The 12,633-nt window shown below is 39.4% G+C and overlaps 1 protein-coding gene across 1 annotated transcript; it reads left to right on the top strand.

The window, feature by feature from the left end:
• Positions 1-918: 918 nt before the first annotated feature.
• On the top strand, positions 919-8,122 carry tmem179ba (transmembrane protein 179Ba). Its single transcript, XM_074623492.1, has 6 exons — positions 919-1,058; positions 1,725-1,846; positions 2,816-3,012; positions 4,753-4,890; positions 5,334-5,412; positions 6,709-8,122. The coding sequence occupies exons 2-6, from the start codon at positions 1,751-1,753 to the stop codon at positions 6,907-6,909; spliced, it is 711 nt and encodes a 236-aa protein (XP_074479593.1). The 5' UTR covers positions 919-1,058; positions 1,725-1,750; the 3' UTR covers positions 6,910-8,122.
• The last annotated feature ends 4,511 nt before the right edge of the window (positions 8,123-12,633 follow it).

Genomic DNA, 12,633 nt, shown 5'->3' with positions numbered 1-12,633 from the left:
TTTCACACTTTTCATAGAGCTCCTCACAGCACAAAACGTCTAAAAAAGTCTATAGAGGCCTGATACAGACATTGGCACACAATCTTAACTTAAAACCCAACTACAGACTGTATACAGGCTTATTTGAAGCTAGTTAGTGATTAGCTCGGAAGGGAACTCAACATCAGTGTAGTAGCTTTTTAACCGACTTGCAGAACCCTTTTTCATCATATGACGAGTCTTTTTTTAAAACAAACCAATAAAACACCTTGTTTCATTTGTGCAATCTAAGGTTATACATATTTTAAACTTGAATAATGTAACACGTTAAACCATGTGTCAGGAATTAGTATTTCTACTGCAGAAGTGAATCTAACAGACATGAAAATCGTGCTACATGTATCAGAATAGGCTGGCATGGTCATATGACATATGTCACAAGGTTTGATTAAGCATTCTGGGGATGTAATGCCTCTTGCACGCGCACACACACACACACACACACACACACAGGCCTGCATACCAGAATGACATGCTTTTAAATCCTCTAGTAGCTCAACATTTGTCTTACCACCTAATTTGGAGGTAACACATAAAGTACATGTGCATAACACTGCCATTAGTCAGTCAGTAGTAGTGCATCAGATTACAGGATTTACAGTGTAAACTTTTTTACATTTATATAAATAAAAAGCAGATTCCTCCTCCATTCATCATCCCTCCCTTCTTTGTGGTTCCCACAGCTGTTAGTGTATCTCTCAGGGTGATCAGTTGCCCCTGAGCCGAGGAGAATTGCTCTGTATGACAGCCAGTGTTGAAGTTCCTCAACTCATCAGTGTGACAAATACATGATTTTTTACGCATTTATAAACGGACGTGCCATCTGGTGCAGAGCTCCGGAGAAGAAGCATTGAAACTAAAACCAGGAGGAGATGTTGAGGGCATGTCTGTCGCTTCTTCTTGCAGCTGGATTATGAGTGAGAAGTGAGTGAAGCCGACGTAAAAGAGCCAAAGAGAGCCGGAAATCAAAGTTTCATCTTCAAAATTGAAGCGTGGCCTATTGCGTAAAGAAGAAGCAGGTGAGTTGTGGGGATCAAAATCTCAATATATATTTTTTTCATTTTGCAACATGTCAAGCTAAGTCAGTAAGATATTTCTTGAGTTTTTCCATTTTCCTTTATGGAAATCGCATATTCCTGGCTGCCTTCTTGCTTGCTTTTTTTTTTTTCTTCTTGTTTTGGGGTTAAATATTTTTTTTTTTCCAATATTATATTTATTGTTTTTTGTTCATTTTGAAACAACAGAACAAACATTCACAATCGTCCCCAATAATAACATTCTCGGTACAAAGAAACTTAATAAACCTAATATTAATATAAAATAAGCCAGTACATGAAATACAGGAAAAACATATATACAAAAAATAGATATAAGTAAAAAATATATACACAAGTAAAAGAAATAAAATTTAAAACAATAAAATCTATTTATATATACATACATATACTGTATACATATATACATACATACACATATACGCGCCTGCTTGCTTTCTTACTATGAAAATGTCATTGGATATTTATCAAGTCGTACTTGACGCTGATCTGTCCTGTTTCTACCACTCATTCTCCAATAAATGCTAATTATTCTCACTTTGTGCGCTTCATCTAGGATTTTATTTTGAAACCTTTTACCGGATGTGTGTTTTATCTCATTGTGTGTGTCTTTCCTTGTCTCTCCTCCAGACAGGAGCCCTGTGGCCGACGGGACGATGGCGTTAACGGGTCTGCTGCTGCTGGAGCTGGCTCTGTGCGCCTGCTCCTTCGTCTGTGGGATCGTTACCGCCGCTTCCATCACCATAGTCCAGGTGACTTTAACCACAAACTAATAATAAAACTAATTTATAATGCTTCTTCTAGCTCCATCTTCTTCCGGGTAGACGCACTTTTTCAGTGTGTGCGTCGCTCCTAGAAAGTTTAAAAGTTCACCAAAGAGACGAGAAATCACTTCAGAGGTTGTATTTGTATTTGTTGCCTAATTCTACAGTTAATTATTATCTTTTCTATTCATCTGCGTTGTCTGTTCCATAATGAGCATCAAAGTAGGCTACTTTACTGGTCATTTTTACTGCTTATATCAAAAATAATTAATTTTATAGGCCTACAGCATAATATCTTTCTACATATTATATATCAGGAGGTGTAATTGTCAAAACCAGATTAAAAAGGAAAAAAAAGAAGAAGACGCGCTTTCACTTTCATCTGATTTGCTGCCAACTGCGTGGACACATCTCTCTCTGAATGGATTATTATAGGCTAAAACATCACTATGTATTGCTATTCAGTAGACTATCCTATAGGGGGGACTACTTTTTCTTTATCAAACACACTATAGAAACACTATTTCCACCAGCAGTGGCTGTATATCACTCATTCCTTTCCACTTCATTTCATTAGCTGTGCTTATTATACGCTGCTGGCTAAAGGCACTGTGAAAAACAACATTTATTTTGAGGCTTTAAACGCAACTTTCTCTTTTCTTTCACTCATCGGGAAAGCTGTGAAAATGCGCGTGGATGTGCGTGCGCGCGCGGGTAATAACCGAGTCATGTGTCCAGATACTGTTCATCATCAGGTGACCTGATGGTCCTCGTGCCCAATTATTGTCTTTATAGGAGTCAGATGCTGCACTTTATGGGTTTATTTGGGAGTGTGTGTGTATGTTCTATTTTGTTGTTGCAATTCTAACAATATTAAAACAAAGTAAGAAAACTGAGACTGTTGAATGAAACAAAATAAAGAAAAAATCCAATGTCTTTGTGTCTCTTGTCTCTCAGGGTAACTTTGGAGGACGGTGTCTCCTTTATGGACTGGTCAGGTACAATGTGACAGCGGGGGTCATCGGGATCCAGTCATCCAGTGCCTCGTCTCTGTGCTATTTCGTGTCGGCCATATCAATCCTGGTAGCAGTGGTGTGTTTCTCACTGTCTATGTACTGGGCTTACACGTTCTGCATCGACGGGGAGATCAGAAGGTAATGGCACGTGTGTTTGTGTGTTTGTGTGTGTGTCATCATACTGGTTGTCAGTGCCATGTTAGATCAAACAAACCTTTTAAAGGGACTTTGTCTTTTGGTCTACTTTTGCTGTTTGCTCTGTTGGAATCCTTGACATCATCATTGTATTGTCCTCTGTTTAAACTGATACTGGCTCTATAATGGTACATGTTTATCGTGAGGGATCGCCTCGCTTCCCAGCATTGGACGCTTGATAGGCTGCCACTAGAAACTAGACACCTGATTGGACGAACGCCTCCTCGTGGGCTGCTGCTCCCAGCTTTCAAACCGGAACCAACATGGCAGCTCGTTTGGAAACTTTCTTCTCTTATATCACAAAAGTAGTTCATCGAAAAGTGTCTTCTGAAAACATTTTATGCGAGAATTAATCCATGCAGTTGCTGAATCTGTTTTTATTTTGGATAAATAACATTTAGTTTAAAAGTTTCTCGAGAGTTTCCAGAGGCGGGCGAGTCGTGTCGGACACCCCTGATTTGCATTAAGTAGCCTAGACCTCAATTTTATGCAAATGAGGAGCGGGGCAACGTGACGGTTCGTCTCTCAAATCGCGCCGCCACGCTACCAGAATGCATTACACGGCTGCTTACATAGACAATGAATGGGAAGCGTGGAAAGGACGGAGGCTGTGGATGTGTACCATAATGGTACAGGCTACTTTATGCAAATCAGGGTGCAACTCGCCGCCTCTGGAAACTCCCTAGAAACTTTTAAACTAAACATTGTCGATCTAAAATAAAGACAGATTCAGCAACTGCATGGATTATTTCTCTCATAAAATGTTTTCAGAAACACATTTCGGTGAACTGTTTTCGTGATATAAGAGAAAAAAGTTTCCAAACGAGCCGCCATGTTGGTTCCAGTTTGAAAGCTGGGAGCAGCAGCCCACGAGGAGGTGATCGTCCAATCAGGTGTCTAGTGGCAGCCCACCATGCGTCCAATGCTGGGAAGCGAGGCGAGCCCTTGTGATAAAAAATGCCCCTGTGGACACGTACCATAATGATGAATAATTATTCTTGAACTTCACTAATTGCCAACCATGTGAAAGCTAATTTTACACAGCTTGAAGACAACTTTAATTCACTTGTTCAACTAGGATTTAACAGATATCAATGATTGAAGGCTGTCTTTTAGATTGAAAGTATAAGATAAACTTTATTGATCGCACACAGGGATATCTAAGCTGATAAAAATTAAAAATTTGGCACTATGTTTCCACTCAAAATAGGGATGTGTAATCAATATGAAGTGTTAAAGCTGATACCAATATCCCATCCAGTATTTTCCCTCCCATTTCAGCCATCACAGGCATTCATATGTGAAAGAACTTTATTACAAATGAGCATGCAGCCCAGAACACTCAACCCAGACTTATTAAATTCTTTTGGGTGGATTAGCAGGATGGCTTTATTAGGTTTTACTGCGAGTTTCACAGATTGAATAGCTTCCCTGAAGCTGGTCTAACAGTACAGGCTGCAGAACTGGTGAGGAGAGGAAAATAACCATTTAGTAGAAATAAAAAACTGATCAAAAAGAGGACATAGGTCATAGGTATGTTATTGTAACACAGTCATATGTTACATACAGTAGTTTGACGTCATTTCCTCATTTGTCTAGCAGTTGAAATAACACTTTAATGTTCTTCTATTTCTCTTTTCCATGGCGTGCTCACGCTCTCTCTGTTTGTTCTGTCCTCCACAGGGAGCGCATGTGGATGAACCTGATTATAGTTGTGAGCGGCGTCTTCCTGTTCTTCCTGCTCATCACGGGGTGCATGTTGAAGATCGGACGCGACTCGCTCTGCAACTCGGTCATACAGAGCGTTCCCAACATCACCAGGTGGCACACACACACACACACACACACACACACACCCTCCACACAATGCGACCAGACACATGCATGTACAGGCACGTCTACAGAAAACCAGAATCTCTCACAAACAAGTCAGAAATGAAACTCAAAACAACATTTTGAACCCAGTGAGCTTTACTGCATGTTTGCTTGCTCATTCATCATTATGATATTATTACACTTTCAGTTGTTCTTTCAATAAAAAACTCCACTTTTATTTCCCCTTGGCATATGAAAGCAGATACCAGTGGATAACTTACTGTATAACGTTTTAATCAAAGTGGATATGTTCAATGTTTTATGATGATTTTGAAGGAAGTTTGGCAGCTAAACTATCGCCTGTTAACACCTATTTGATAGGACACAAAATATGCGTTGAAACTTGATTATCTGTAACTTTCTAACTTGTCATCTCTTTCTGTCTCAAGATGTGAAGACGCCCAGGCCAGAAAATGGGCCAGTCCAATTAGAGGGGAGAGGTTCTACACCAGTCTATACAAAGCCGAGGTCAGTAGGCTTCATTCAGTTTCTTTTTTATTTCATGTCTAGAATGGATACAAACCTAGTTCTTGTAACTCCTTGCATTATGCTGACAAAGGGACCAACTAAATGAATGTACTAGCCAACACACCCATACATCTACTCTGATTGCAAACTAGGAAAATACATTTTACAAGATTTTTTTGCCCCACATTATGAGTAAAGGATCGAGTTCAAGCTGAAAACTCCAAATGTCCTTTTATTTATATATACAAAAATCTTCAAAATTAACAAGAATTATAATTCCTGTTTTGACCAATTTATTGCTGCATTAAAATGGTTTACACTTGAATTGTAATTCTTGTTAATTTTGAAGATTTTTTTACCAAGTTGCTGGATTTATTATTTTAATAATAAATAACAATTCAGTAAATTTATATCTATGTATTTTATTTGTTACATTTTGTTTTACAAAGTTAGGAAAGCGATGTTTAAGTCAATAAAGCACTGGTACCAGGTTGGTACTCGGTACCCAGATATTGCTGTCGGTATCGGGACTGACAAAGTCGGATCGGTGCATCTCTAGTTAGTTGCTTAAAGAGGAACTAATGTGCTCATTTCAGGTGGATACTTGTATTTTGGGTTTCTACAAGAACATGTTTACATGCTTTAATGTTCAAAAAGCACTTTACTTTTCTCATACCGGCTGTGCTGCAGCTCCTCTTTTCACCCTCTGTCTGAAACGTTGTGTTTGAGCTTCTGCCCCGCCCTCCAGAAAAGCCCAGTACTTGGTGACATCACCACGTTACAGAAGAAAAGGCGGGACTTTAAGGAAGGCGTTTCAGGCAGTTCAGGAGCAGTGCTTCTGTGGGGGAGAGTAACTCCCTTTGGCGTGGACTTTGGACATACTAAAGGAAAGGGGAAAAGCACAAAAGCGTAATAGGTCCTCTTTAAAGTTGCAATACGGTCATGGTTCTTCAGTTTAGTGATTGGAAACCTGTCCTAACGTTCACAGGAACAAGAGGTTTTAAAAGAAACGTGACCAGAAGGATATTTTTTTACAAGATGTGTGAATATATTGTGAACGGCCGCTAAAGCTGCTTATGGAGAGCAATCAGTACTATTAACTCTTTAAATAGTTATAAAGAACCTCTAGTGCCTCAAAGTGCTCCCTTATATAGTGGCAGCTGCTATCATGTAGTCAATATCTATATATACATATATGTAGAGGGTCTGTCCATCACTAACTGTTGAGATCCAGATGAAAGAGTTTGACGTCCATGTCGTGTGTCGTGTGTCGCCTCCTCCCTGACTCCCTCTTAGACGGCGGTGTGGGTCAACTTCTTCTTCTGGCTCATCATCGGGATTCTGATGATTGTCCAGAGGCGTCAGAGTTTCGGGTCCAAGCTGATCGTAGGAGGCTACGGAGGGTACGGCGGGCCGGCCGGAGGGCTCTTCGGCGATCCCGGGGTGACGGCGGCGGAGACGGAGCCCTTTTTCAACCGTCCTGCAAGGCCACAGTGAGGACGGGTGTCACAGACGACTCACAAAAACACATACATTAGCACAGCATGATAATGTGGGAGTAGATGTGGAAAAAAGGGTAAATATACATTTAGTGCACGCTGCCCCTCAGGTATTCCAGTGAATACTAACCCCTCCTGTGAGATAACACATGAAACTAATCACAGTCATTTGTGATTACTGTACGTCTGTTTGCTTCAGGGTGTTGCAGCACGTAGATTCAATAGAAGCATTGCCCCTCGACGAGGATGGGATTCGAACCCACGCGTGCAGAGCACAATGGATTAGCAGTCCATCGCCTTAACCACTCGGCCACCTCGTCAGGCCTGTCTGGATCTGTAAAACCAACAACCTCGTAGAGCCGGTTTGAGTCTGTCTGACGCAGACTGACTGCATAAGCCAAAGATTGAACTGCTGATATGTATGTTTACCCGTTTACCCACATCTACTCATGTCTAATGTCTGACTACTGGATCACACAGAAATGTGGATTTGTTCATTCAGAAAGTGTTTCTGTTTACATAACAAGAACTGGGAGAATGTTTATTGCAGGCATTCATTTTTTTTTTATTTAATCAAATTTTGTATTTTTTAAAGTGACAGGCAGATGTGTCCTATAGTATGTAAAACACGTTTTCACTCATTTAAAACATTATTAACTACACCATTTTCAAAAGCTTAAAGTCACATTCTTTTTTTTAACCCTTTGAGAATTTTGTATTTTGAGTTTTTGCCAACCAGTTTTGTTTCTGTAAGTTGTGTTTATTCTTTATTTATGATGAATCATTTCATTTGACATTGAGGCCAATAATATTGTGTCTTCTCTTCATTTTGTCTTAAAGTTTTTGTAATGTGATTTTGCATAGTTCAGTCTCATCATGTGAACAAAACCACCGCTTAAAGAAACACTTGCTACAGCTCGAAACAACAGGAATAACATTATATTACATTATGTGACAAATAATTCATATGGGTTTTTTACTTTTAGGTATGACACATGTTTCTACATCAAATATCCAGTCTACTTTCACTCACAGGTGTTCATCAATTACTTCAATCTGATCCTGTGTTTTGGATATTGATCCTTACAGTACGAGTTACTGTACCTAAAAAGGCTCCATGTCAACATATGAACCACTTGGTTTGTAGTGATGCTACTTGATACATGGTGTGCTACTTTTTTAACCAATAAACCAAAGAGTTAAAACACAAATGTGTGTTCTGCTGATGTATCTCAGAGGGAATGGAGTCGTGGAAATAGATCTGTTGAGCTGTGTCTCCCTCTGCTGGTCGATAACAAGTACTCACTAGTACCAGAGATGCATTTGTAATGTCTGTTTTAAATGGAGTATAGTTTAATGATTACAAAGGTCATTTTTTTGTATATTATACAATGAGTCATAATCTTACTATTGTGGCTATGAAGTGATGTAATGAGTGATCTCTACAGACCTGAAGCCTATAAACGTAATCTCTTGATATCCTTGTTACGCTCCTCCATTGCAATGAAACTGTGGTCCTTCGGCTAATTTTTTAAGTTTTTTTCAAGCACAAATAAAACAAATAAATGTCTTTATTCTGCCATCCCATCCAAGTAATAAACAGCAGGGATTTAAGACTAAACAAGACATTTCTTCCCAAAAACGTATGTAGCATACTCACTTTTGCCGTTCCCCTGTTTCTGCTGTAGCCTCACAAAACCAATAGGAGTGCAACAGTTTTGCAAAGTTTATTAATTTTGTCCAATTCACCTACCAGATCAATGCCTGGATGTGATTTATATTATTGATTAGCTTCCAATCAGTTTCACCACACGTGGTAAGATCGGTCTATATCAGCAAGGCCCAAAATACATTCAGACTTTATAATTATATCGGTATTATTATTGTTAAAATGCACATTATAAAATATGCATATCGTAAGTCAATCTGTGCACTGGTAGTGAATTAAGACATACTGTTGCTGCATACCCTAAAATGTAGAACCATTATTTGGCCATCAGACTCGAGAGATTTCTTATTTTGAAATTGAAAGGAGGTGTGACTGAATGCAGCTGCCTGCCAGACAGATGAGAAATAGACGGCTTACTCCTGCTATTACAACATGACTCCTACTTTCTTACCTTGACTGTCTAATCTGTGTGGATTACCTGACCTATCTTGAGCCCTGAGGTTGAAGATAACGTTCACTGAAGAGGGAGAGAGGAGAGACGGGAGACACATGGAGACAGAGAACAGAGAGAGATAATAAAAGAATATAGGAGAAGACACAGCGGCACTTTGAAGGAAGAACTTCCCTGGTTCTGTAAGTTAATTTGCCACTTCCACCATTAAAGTAGAATGCAGACCTAGATTTATTGTCTGTTTCATATTTATATATGTATACTCACAGGAAGTCTGAAAAGGACGACTGTCTCACACTCGAGGATCACAAGAAACCCACGAAGCTTGTGATAAATCTGACTTTGGAGTGCATGGTAAGACTTTTTCACATCCTATCTGGCTGTTATATTGGGCTCCTGATACATGTCTGAGAGAGAGAAAATAATAGTAGAGTGAAAAAATGACAGAGACCGATGGTAGGATAGGGATGAAAGAGAAGCACAGACGAGAGCGGTGGCCACTGTAGACTGAGCTAAGCCGTGATAAGCCTCTTTAAGCTACTTCACTCTCTACAGATCAGATGTTCTGTTTAAAACCTGTTGATCTGTGCTGGACTTCTGACTGCCAGCTATTTATTCACTTCATCAGATTTTTTTTTGGCAGGATAGCTGAAGTTTACTGCCAGATCAGACAGGACAAAAACTATAGAGAACAAGTCCTTACAGCTCAAAATTGAAGAGTATTTCAACTGGACAAACATCCGTTTTCAAGCATCTGACTGCTCCTGTTTTGACCTCTGACCTCCACCCATCCTTCCGTCTCTATCTAGAACATGGCCGAAAGTCAGTGTGAGTCCGTGGCAGTGAGCGTGGAGTCCCTCCTGAACGACGCCAAGAGGATGCAGATGCAGTGCCGAGAGCGCAGCGAGCAGCTCTCCATGGCCACCATTCAGCTGAGGGTGGAGTCGGCCGCCCTGAGGGAGCAGTGCGAGTCCACCCAGCTCGACATGGCCCGAATCCGCCATCAGCTGGATGAGCTGATGGACACCAAAGCGGCATTCGAAGCCAGGGAGAGGCAGGCGCGTAAACTCAGCAAGCACCTGTGAGGAAATATTGAACTGTTATGCAGGTTACCATGGAAACCACTTGATTTGCACTCAGGAGAAGGGAGGAGAGATTAGAGATTTCTAAAAGAAAACAACTATATTTCTTATTTTGAGTGTTGGGAAAGAGAGTCAGAGAAAGGAATAAGATGTTATTTGAAACCAGCACCAACTTAAAATGTGTACTTGCAAGTTAGCGACAACTTCTCCAGAATATAGTTTAGGGTAGAATATTGTTTAGGATAGCAAATTGATACTCAGTACTTTAAACCAGCAGTTTGCACGTCACATGCAATCCATACAGAGGATAGTTCTGGCAGGTTTAATTAGAAAAAGGACAAATTAGGCAAATTAATTAAGACACACATTAAAATAAAAAAAAGATTAAAGTTTATGTTCTACATAATTATTGCTCCAAAAACACATTTATATAACAAACAAGTGTTCCTAAGGATGCAGTGAGATCTGTAGATTCATATTTAGATTTGGACTTGATCTCAGGCTGATTGGATAAAACTTTAGATCCCAGATGTGACTGTGAGAACAGATGTGTACAAATTGGCCGCCAAGGATCCCATGGTTGCTATGGTTATCTCAGCTGCATCATTTGAACATAAACAAGCCCTCAAACGGTCCAGAAAAGTTTGCTCTCAAGTCTTGTCTCAACGGTTTCTCAGATATTATCTCTTCAACTGAGGACGTTTTACATCCTGACGAGAACCAAAGACTCCCAGAGACTAACGACAGAGACACGACCAACTTCTATCACGGAAAATGGGAGATTTGAACACTTTCTATGTATTTTACCATGGACACAAAGGGCTCTGCCATGAACAGGCCCACACACCTGTAGAGCTGTGCAATATGGAAATATAGGCTATATAAAATGTAATTTACCACATATATAATATTATAGAATAAAACGGTGATTTGAAATATTATATTAATCCACAGTGCACATAGAAACAGCAGAATTACACACATTGTGTTGACATATAATAAATAAAGTTATAAATAAAGGTTTGTCTTATTGTCTTATTGTCTTATTGTTCCTGAATGTGACATTTTGATTAGGTAAATATACTGCAGTAAATATATTTCAGTAAGTATCATAGTATTTCATAGAAATTCCTAAGAACCTGGCTAGTCATAATCACAGCTATTATCATAATATATATTGTATATTAGAGAGACTTTCCCTCCCTCAGAATCAGACTGAGAGTCAGTATGATTCAGCACTTGCCATATGTTGATTTGTCAGATAGGGAACTTAAATCCAACCCTTCAAGAAGTACACTATACTATTGATGTTGGGCTTAAACCCGAAGTGTGTGAAGGAGCGCTATCGCAGGTCCTTCCTTCCTGCAGCTGTCAGACTCCACAACCAGCACTGCTCCCAGTAGACCACACACACACACACACACACACACACACACACACACACACACACACACCAAAAACTGACAACAACTGCACTATACTTTACAATGATTGTTCAATATCACTACTACTCAGGTGTAACACAATTCATACTGTGCAATACTTTCTTAAATTTCATTCCAATCCCTATGCAATATCATATTTCCACTTGTACAATTGTGTTAATAGTCTATTTATTGTCTGTATATATTGTTCCTATTTTTATTATTGCCCCTTGTTTATATTGTTCCTATTTTTATATTTCCTTCTATTTAAATTGCTCATATTTTGTTTCACTTTTGTTTTGCTTTTTTTAATTTTATTTACTGTGATGTATCTTGATTTTTGTTTTTACTGATGCTTCTTGTTTCTGCACTATCCTCTCTGCTGCTGTACACTGCAGATTTCCCCACTGTGGGACTAATAAAGGAATATCTTATCTTATCTCATCTTACCTTATCTTATCTTATCTTAAACTGGTAGTTAAATCATCAAATCAATGTACAAAGCTGCTACAGTCATCTTACTGCCTGTGTTCCCAGTGACTTCAGTTATTTAAGGGCATTGGGCCTTTGTTTGATGGCTTTACTGCTTTCCTACATGTTTCATTCTGTCTCACATTTATTGATTTTGTTTAAGAAAAACTGTTCCTCTGGTCATCAGAGTGTGAAGGATTTCTCCTCTCTTCCTGTTTGTCTCTTTCTCTTCTTAAGCAGCAGTCCTACTACCACCTCAGTAAAGCAATAACACACAGTGAAGTAGCCGTACCAATGTGACCATTGTGGGAAGAGTTTTAGCCGAGAACTGCAGCTGAGGACACACCAGCATCCACAAGGGGGAGAAACCCTACAACTGTAGCTACTGCAAGAAGAGCTTCAGTCTGCTGTCTCAACTGAATCCACAGCAGTTCTCTCACACCATAGAGAGAAACCATACCAATGCAACCTGTTTGAGAAAAGCTTTCCAGTCTTGATACCTGGTACAACAACAGTAAACTCGCTCTTAAAGGTCCTATATCATGCTCATTTTCAGGTTCATACTTGTATTTTGTGTTTCTACTAGAACATGTTTACATGCTGTAATGTTATAAAAACACGTTAT

The sequence above is a fragment of the Sebastes fasciatus genome, chromosome 22 (genome assembly GCF_043250625.1).
Source record: "Sebastes fasciatus isolate fSebFas1 chromosome 22, fSebFas1.pri, whole genome shotgun sequence".
NCBI classification, from domain to species: domain Eukaryota; kingdom Metazoa; phylum Chordata; class Actinopteri; order Perciformes; family Sebastidae; genus Sebastes; species Sebastes fasciatus.
Note: the sequence above shows the minus strand (reverse complement) of the source record. Positions and strands in the feature narration are given on the sequence as shown.